The sequence below is a fragment of the Clupea harengus genome, chromosome 12 (genome assembly GCF_900700415.2).
Source record: "Clupea harengus chromosome 12, Ch_v2.0.2, whole genome shotgun sequence".
NCBI classification, from domain to species: domain Eukaryota; kingdom Metazoa; phylum Chordata; class Actinopteri; order Clupeiformes; family Clupeidae; genus Clupea; species Clupea harengus.
The window spans coordinates 25,829,295-25,838,533 of record NC_045163.1 but is presented as its reverse complement, the minus strand read 5'-3'; the positions used below and the strand labels follow the sequence as shown (position 1 = coordinate 25,838,533).

At 45.5% G+C, this 9,239-nt stretch overlaps 1 protein-coding gene across 1 annotated transcript in view; it reads right to left on the bottom strand.

The window, feature by feature from the left end:
* Window positions 1-348: 348 nt before the first annotated feature.
* The window catches only part of LOC116222777 (integrin alpha-1), a 34,418-nt gene continuing 25,527 nt past the window's right edge, over window positions 349-9,239 (bottom strand). Inside the window, exons 8-15 of the mRNA XM_031577456.2 lie at window positions 9,042-9,192; window positions 8,311-8,485; window positions 7,327-7,400; window positions 6,359-6,503; window positions 4,861-5,003; window positions 2,625-2,768; window positions 688-930; window positions 349-483 (exon numbers count right to left, since the gene is read on the bottom strand). Of these exons, the coding sequence (XP_031433316.1) occupies window positions 349-483; window positions 688-930; window positions 2,625-2,768; window positions 4,861-5,003; window positions 6,359-6,503; window positions 7,327-7,400; window positions 8,311-8,485; window positions 9,042-9,192 (1,210 nt within the window). The remainder of the gene's footprint in view (window positions 484-687; window positions 931-2,624; window positions 2,769-4,860; window positions 5,004-6,358; window positions 6,504-7,326; window positions 7,401-8,310; window positions 8,486-9,041; window positions 9,193-9,239) is intronic.

The window sequence follows — 9,239 nt, the reverse complement described above, 5'->3', positions numbered from 1 at the left end:
GCGTTTAGCTAAACCAAGAACAGTTAAAAGTCATGGCAAGTCTACAATGTCAACTAAGGCCACAGAGACCAAGTAAAAAGCTGAGATCAGTGTCCTCTCCTGCCAAATTTTAACACCCCACCCTTTACACACACATGCACAGACACTCACACGCACGCAAACACTCACACACACACACACACACACACGCACACAAACACGCACACGCACACACACACTCACACATGCACACACACATACGCATACACACACACAGACAAACACACACACTCACACACACAGATGCACACATGCACACACACATACGCATACACACACACACACACACACACACACACACACACTCACTCACCAGTAAAGAGATGCTCCACCCAGACCTCCGATGGTGACGTCAATGATGCCATCTTCATTCAAATCCATGATTCCGTGGATGGACTGACCAAAAAACTTCACTTTTTCACCATCCCCTCCAGCAGCGATGCGCTAACACACACACACGCACACACACACACACACACACACACACAAACGTGTATACAAAAATGCAAATATTAGAAGCAGTACAGAGTCAGTAAGCGTTGTTCATTTTCAATTGAGTTGAAAATAAAACGTCACGAGTGTAAATACTCCCATCTCATTTGGCATTTTTCTACCTCATGTTGACAGTTTCACTTTCGGTCAACTTACCTGCACATACTTCTCTTTGAGAGTCTTCTGCTTGTTGCCATGGTAGATGTACACCGCCCCTCTGTGGTCGTTCTCCAGCGGCGAGCCGATCACCACGTCCGCCCAGCCGTCCAGGTTGAGGTCTGGGATGGCGGCTATGGCCGTGCCGAAGCGGGCGCCGCAGGGCTCGTTCTTGATGGCGATGTTGTTGGCGCAGGCCTGGGGCTCGGGCTTCAGGGTCATCTCCGGCTCAAACTTGCCGTCCTGGAGTCAAGAGAAGAACGACGCCATGAAGAGGAGCCGGGCTAGCGCCAGACTATGTGTCCCCGTCTAGGGAGTTTGGGTAGGGAGTGGGTTTTGGGTGACGACGCGCTTTCACTGCAGATATTTCAATAACATTACTGTCAAGGCGGTTAGCGAAGACGCCACGTTTGGTTATGTGGATGAAGTCATGGAAACCAAAGCAGGAAGTGACATAGGATGTCCTGCTGTGCCATGATGTCAGCGGGTGTGGCAAGATCTAGCCGATCTAATCTCTTTTGATACCATTTGGATTGAGGCTCACATGTCAGAAGTCTAAGCATAACTGGAATCTGATGGAACATTTCCAGACTGCAATGAAGGAACCCAGTTATTTTCTGGTCTGTCAGAGCCAGGCTACCATGATTTGATTTTATATTTATATTTTTTTGTTTTCACAAAAGGTTGTTGATATTTGAGCTCAACAGCCAATCAAATTACACCCCCTCCCATTTCCATGTTCCTGAAACACCATGTTGATAGGTTGGGATTGTTGATTGTTTGTTTCTATGGTTCTATAAAAAACTATGTTTGTTTCCCATTTACAGAGACAGGACTGTGTACGAACACCAGAGTTCAAAGAGTTCGAGCACAAACACTGAGTGGACAGCTACTCGCTAAATTTGACAAAAAGTCTATGGGATTAGAATCGCGGACTGCACCTTTAATGCAAAGTAAACAGGATATTTCCTGTATACTTGTGCTGTCATGTTAGATAATCACTTGTTGTTGTCATAAATACGTAGTTTTTAGGTAAAATTAACAATTATGTCTAATAAACTGTCTTTAGTTACTTTAGAACAAATCTTCTAGAGCTTTTGAAATCACATATATTTTGTTTTGTACACTATAACATTTGTTGTGTTTACCATTGCATCCCATATGTAGTCTATCTGAACAGACTATGACAACAACCTCACATGAGTTTAACTGCATGATATGGTTACCATGACAACAACCTTACATGAGTTTAACTGCATGATATGGTTACCATGACAACAACCTCACATGAGTTCAACTGCATGATATGGCTACCATGACAACAACCTTACATGAGTTAAACCGCATGCTATGGTTATCAAAGGCCCCGCATCTTTCTAGAGTCATGTGAACAGTCCAGTGTAGGTCTACACGAAAGGGCAGATTCAACTGGGTTCCCCTCCACAACTCCAACCTGGCTCTACAACACCCCGTCTAGGGATTTAGATTTGACTTCTTGGCCTTTGGACAGACAGAGCGGCCTCCGAATAGATTCAATTCAGGGGATTAACAGCAAACACATGCTCTCAATATTTGGCTCAGCCTTAGAAACACACAGTATACGAGCACACTGTCCACAGCGCACTGAGTGTATGTCTATGCAAGGGGCAGCTCTGGCTCTCATGAATGTAATAGCACAAGACACAAAACCACACGTCAGTGTTCAGTCCGACTGCAGTACGCATCCATCCAGTTTATATACTGTACAGTGTCATGTCATAGCTTGCATAAGATACCTTAAATAATTCAACTCAAGTATACCTGATCCCAAGATACACACTCAGCTGCACAAGACCACACACACACACATAAACACACAGACAGACAGACAGACAGACACACAGACACACACACACACACACACACACACACACACACACACACATACACACACATACCTTGTTCAGTTTGAAGACGTACACCTGACCTTGCTCGTCCCTCTCGGAGCCCATGTACATGGGGGACCCGACCAGGAGCAGGTCTGTGTAGGAGTCCATGTCCACATCCACCGTCTGCAGCACGCTGCCAAAGTAGGAACCGATCTGGCCAGAGGAAAACAGACAGACATTAATCACACTGATGAAATAAGATGAATCACACTGATGAAAAAAGATGTATCACACTGATGAAATAAGAGAATAAGAGAATGACGTCTAATCTTTAATCAGACTGTTTATGTCTGAGGTCGGAGGCAGGGGCGGACTGGCCATCGGGGATACCGGGGGAATCCCCGGTGGGCCGACGGGGTTGGGATGGTCCAAAATACCGGCCCACTCCGCTCACCAAACGGCCCTTCCCTCTAACATCGCCGGCACCTACGTTATTCTATGCTACTCAGAACACATATTATTGAATCTATTTCCAAAAGCGATCTGATTTCACTGACTGATTTTTATACTACTCCTTGCGATATGTATTCACACTCATGGTGCTTAGTTTTCGAAACTATTCTGAAGTGTCTTCTTTACTCATCTAATGTCTTCCGTAAGTCCAACTTTGTTTTAGGCGTTATTAAATGTCAATCGCTCTAGCCTACTCAACACTTGCATCACTCGCTCTCAGACACCCCTACACACACACATACACAATCACACACCCAGCATGCAACACTACTGATACACTGATGTTCACACCCCATCGTATGTTCTGTACTGTTCATTTCTATAATATAGTGGGCGGCTTGTCCATAAGGGCGATTGGGGTGACGCACTGCCTACGGGAAAAGGAGTTTTTTTCTGTCGGATTCTACCACTAGACCGTCTGATCTGCCTCTGCATGTCATTGTCGAATCAGCCAACAGTCAGGCAAACGTGGTGCTTGAAATGACCCCGCCTCCTTTTTGGGCAAAATGGAAATCGCCCCAGATCTCTCTTATTGACTCTCTTGTTAAATCCATTTTAACATTCAGTGCAACAACTCCATTCGTTCTTTGAAAGTCGGCGTACTAATGAAGATAAATTGACAACAAAACATTTAGGACTTCTTAGACCAAATGTATCCATTCAACAGGTTTCTACAAGGGGGGGAGGGTGCTACATCCAAGAATTGGAACGTAAGAAAATCGTGGCTAGCAGGCTGTGAAGTGGCTAACGAGGTCTATACCACTGTCACTTGTCATAGGTTTTACAGTGTGAATGTTCGCTTCTTGCACTAACACTGAGTTATTTTTTATGTGATGACTTATTTAGCTTTTGTAAGCCACTACTTTCAAGATCAGTCAATAAATGTAGTTGGTTTTGACTTATATGTTGCCCCCTTCTTTATGTTGTTATTGGACATATCATGTGTCCTGGTTAAGCTATGTTACATCATAGAACTTTTGAGACATGTGGATAATGAAAAAGTGGGATATTTTAATGTGGAGCCACATCATGTTTGCTTATGAAGACTCCTGGATGCAACTTTCTTTCATAGCTTTCCACCTGTAACTAGCTACTCTAGCTATGTAGGTAGAGGGGAAATATTTCTGTTGTGTGCTGCCATCTAGTGGACAAAAAAGGTATTACTGTATGAGTTAATCAGCTAACAACAAATTGATACAATTGTCTTGATTAATGTAACTACTGAATGGGTCGCCTTATCATTATCAAAAATATGCCCCCCCTGAGGATTTTTTCCAGGAGCCGACACTGGTTCCTACTAATTCTACCTCTGATTCCAGTTTCTTTATTGTGTGGTCTTTCTCTGCTGACATTCATTCCTTAAGGCTCTGTAGTTATACATATAACCATCTGATACTAGCCCAGAGTTAAGCATATTCATCTAGAAAACTATACCTACCTTGGAGTGTTACAATAGCCAGTATCATTTTATTCCATGTGTCCATCCAGTCAAATTGGTGGATCCAAATGTTATTAAACAAAACATATATGATGTAATTTCTTTGTAATTATCCAAAATAATGTTAAGTGTGTGGGTAATTTTCAAAATAGGTGACCGACTGGTCGATACGTGCGATGCATTGAGTGGGCAACTCGCCGTGTATTGAGTGGGCCGGTCTGACAGTAACTCCCGGGCCACTTTCCCCCCCCAGTCCGCCCCTGGTCGGAGGTGACTGGGGGTAGACATATTGATGGTGGAGGATGTGACCGACCTGCTGTCCCTTCAGGGTTTGTGTGACGTGATGTGACCCACCTGCTGTCCCTTCAGGGTTTGTGTGACGGTGATGTTTTGTCCGTCGAAGCGGTAGATGGTCACGCGGCCGGTGTGGTTGTATCGCGGGGCACCGGTGATGTAGAGGATGCCGTCGGGCGTTGAGGCTGATTGCACGTCGTAACCTGAAGACAAAGAAACACAGAGGCTTAGCAGGTCAAACTGTACTGTTCTGGGTTCCATCTTCCATAAGCTTTGTTGCGCTACAACATAGAAAGTCAAGTTTTAGTAGCAATGCTTGAAAAACACAGATTTTTTTTTTTTTTAGAAACAGACACAGTTGGTATGCATGACATAAATATACTATATGCTATCAACAACAACAAAACAGGCCATTTCTTCCTAAAAATGAACCTGATGCCTGATTAGATTCCTTAATGTATGAGGTTTACACACACACTTGATTTCCTCCTACAGCGACGAGTACAGCTGGTTTTAATGTGTGAGCGTTTGGAGGACGTAGTAAAATCACCGTGTGAACGAGGCAGCAACAAAACAGCCTTCAGTAATTTAACCCCCATGTTGCGCTTTTCTGCTCACCTCCAGCTGTTCCCTGTGTTTACAGTCAGTGAGCTTGTCTATAAAAGATTACCATGTGAGATTAAATACCGCTATTACTGCTCAAAACGTTTCCCTGTAAGGCTCAGACAGCAGTAGCTGTGCGACAAGGGCCCTTAAAAGGAGAAAGGCAGTGAGAGACGGGCCTATTTTAGGTCCGGCCGTCGGCCATTTTGGTTTGGGTGTCTGGTGTTTATGGCTTGCTCACCAGAACCCGAACAGTGTTTAGACTAGAAGCGTGATGCACTTCAGATGAACAAATGAGAGTACTGTCTCACTCACAAGAATGGAATGGCCACAATGGAAAGTCTGTCCTGTGTTTATATGCAGTTCCGTTGCCCGCGCAACCCGATTAACACATCACACTGTCGACTTGTGAAGGTATCACCATACTTCAACTTAATGTGACAGAATAAGACATTTAGGAGTGGGGTGAGGTCTTAATGAAGCCAATGCCAATTCATCCTCATGCCATTCTAGACCGCTCCGTTTTCTATGTCACAATCCTGCATGTATACCACTAGCATATCTTTTTAACACATTACAGTGTTAATATCCATCTGGGACTGGGGATGTGGACATCCACTCACTGTATTTGGTAACTGCCAATGGAAACATCCATCACTTGGTGTGGTGTTTCACCACTCTTGAGGTGTTGGTGGTTGGTGGTGTTGGTGGTTAGCGCCGGCAACCTCTAAGTGGTCGACCTTGGCCTCGGCAGGATACCTTTTATTTATATGTTGCTTTGGATAAAAGCGTCTGCTAAATGTCTAAATATAAATACCTGACTTTATTTTCCGGCCACAAATCTCCAACAAATTGGAACCCTGTTATGGCGTGTGCATTCACTTTACTTCACTCTTTAACACTCTTCTTGACTGGGGTGCAGAAAGAGACACCCACACTGGAGTGCTCTACTCACCCACATAGCCTGCCATGCCCTCGTATCTTTCCTCCAGGGGGTTGTGGAAGGTGGCCTTGTCGGGCTCCACGGTGACCCCATCTTGCTGCATGACCACCGTGCCGTTCCATTCGAAGGCTCCCACCGCCCCGAGCATCAAGGCCTCCTGCCGCACAGGAAGCAGAGCGGAAAGCAGACAGGAAGGGGAGGGTCAGCGAAAGAGTAAACACATTCTAGGGAGGAGGAGGACGGGGCGAGGGGAAATGCTGCAGGACAATGCGCTGGCGGAGGCGTTTGTTTTGGTTTCATGCACACAAAGCTCGAAAGTTCGACTTAGTCTTGTTTTGGTTTTCAAGCACACAAAGCTCGAAAGTTTCGACTTGCGGTGTGCGGCCACCAGTGTTGTGATCAGGGCCAACTTATAGTAAAAGAAACACCGTGACCAGACTGGAATAAATGAATTAAGTTTGAACTTTCTCGTCCTCTTTACAGCGACCAAATCCAAGTCAAACGGATTCCATATCAGTCTTGCGCACTTAATTGCTACCGGCAGACACGGGGAACACAGACACAGGAAATGCTTTGTGACTCAGCTGATGTCTTCAGCGAGATCACTGATGTGAGTGAGTGAGTGAGTCAACTGTCCGGCCCGCGTTTAAGGAAATGTCCTGCTCTACGCTGGACACAAAGCGTGTCCTTAGTGTGTGTCCCCACGCGCTCCCTCTGGTCCCTTTCATGAGACGAGAATGTGAAACGAGCTTTGAGGAACAGTGAGTCAGCACGTTAGTCTGAAGAGGGAGAGGGCGTTGTGTAACTGATGGATGAAGAAGATAAAAGACACATCGCTTTGAAGCAGAGGACAGAGGAGGCACTTTAGCCAAAGCATTTAATTTCAATTCATCCATTCTGAGCAACACGAGAATTGTTCGCTGCATTTTTCTGGGTTGACAGCTGAGTACCCTTAGTGTCCCCTTTGCCCAGTGACTTACTTTAGACGCGTGGGCACTGAACCCAGCCTGGGAATACTCCATTCGAAGAGGAGATGTGTTTTTGTCTGACGTACCTGCAAAAACAAAAACATGGTATTGTTGATTGTTGTCGACAGAACACCTCAGCATTAATGAGTAGGCGCTTTATGAAGAAGTGTATGTAATCCATTACTGAACAAAGTAACTGTAACTTTATAAGTGAAGGCAGTTTCTTGTCCACAGACATATTTCTTATGGAAACTGAGAATAAACCAACGTAGACGTGATATCTGGAAACATAAATAGTACGACCACAGCGCCTGACGGAAATAGGAAATGAACATAGAGGACATTTACATCTAATGGGGTGGGTTGGTGTTATGATATTCCCAGGGAATATCCCTTCTCAGGTGAATGTATATATATGCCTACTTAATCCACCACTGGTGCCTCTTTCATCAGACATCTGCCTCTACCACAACTGAGCTTCCATACCAAGACGTCATGTTAACAGACATCATGGAGCACGCTGACAGAATGGAGTGAAGAAAGAAAGCACTTATAAACACAGGCACTCTCTCAGAACTTCTCTGGGCATTCAGGCATTTACGGTCGAGGAGACGTCACCCTCCACATCCTGCTGGGTTCCTCTGTTTCTGCCTAGTTTTCTTTTACCCCCACTAAACACATTGGAGTTGTGTTTCTCTGGGCTGAACACAAACAGACCCCGACTCCCCGCCGAGAGATCCACCCCCACTTTTCCCACAATGTATTCTCTCTAAACGCATTAAAAAGTGCTTGATGAACACATGGCCTCTGCAAAGAAAGGGGTTTTCCTCTGGTCCAAACACCCGAGGATGTCAACTGCAAACACTCATGAGGAATGGTTCATGTTTAGATGCTATCAGCAGGCAGGAAATGTAAGAGCGTGAAACAGTGAGGCGTGCCAGGAGGCACACGTGCTGCTGTCAGTCAGAGAAAAAAAGGGTGAGCGGGTTTCGTTACCTTCCAGCGCGAAGATGCGCTGTTCGAGAGCGTCCACGATGGTCAGCAGGGCCACCTCGTCGGACACGTTGAAGAAGTGGTCGCCCTTGGGAGGGCTGGCGATCGACTCGATCTCCTCGATGAACGTCTTCACCTGCTCGAGGCTTTTGTTTTGCCGGTTGTAGTCACCGAGGACCTGGAGGGAGAAAGCAGAACTAATAGCTTAACGTGGTCAAAAGGTTCGCGCCTTAGAACTAGAGTACTTTTCTTTAACCATGTCTTTTAAAGAACTTTCATAGGAGTAACCAATACAGTTCAAGAATATTTCCCAATAATAGCTAACATACTTGCACTTGTGTCTCGTGCACAAGCTTTCATGGGATTGAGCACAATGTCATGTTTTGGAATTCCAAGCTCCAATCTCTAGTTTGTTGTAAAGTCAAATAATGGTTAGACTCCACTGGACTATATATAGCCGTCTGGAAAATCAACCATGCAGAACAGCCTTACAGCAACATTTTACAGTTCCCCAGCGTGACGGCTGACAAGTGTACACAAGAGAACTCTGAATCAAAGTCCTGTCATGTCTGTGAAATGCTATTTCCTTAATATTTGGGCAGATTTCCAAAAGAAGAAGGAGGAAGACACAAACGCCGTCCCACAAACAGACAGGACAGGAAGACGGACAAACGGACCGGACAGTGTTTGCATCTACGCTCTTCTCAACAGGGATGGTGGAGGTGGAGACTCACGGCGATGGAGAACCTCTCGATGCCGTCCTCCTCACACTGATCAATGACCCCTTTCAGCATGTAGTTGTCGTGTGACTCGCCGTCTGTGACGATCACCATGACTTTCTTGGCGTCTAGCCGGGCGCCTCTTTCCACTGTGAAGGCCTCGCTCCTGTGTGTGTGTGTGTGTGGGGGGCAGAGCCAATGATCATTCTTTCC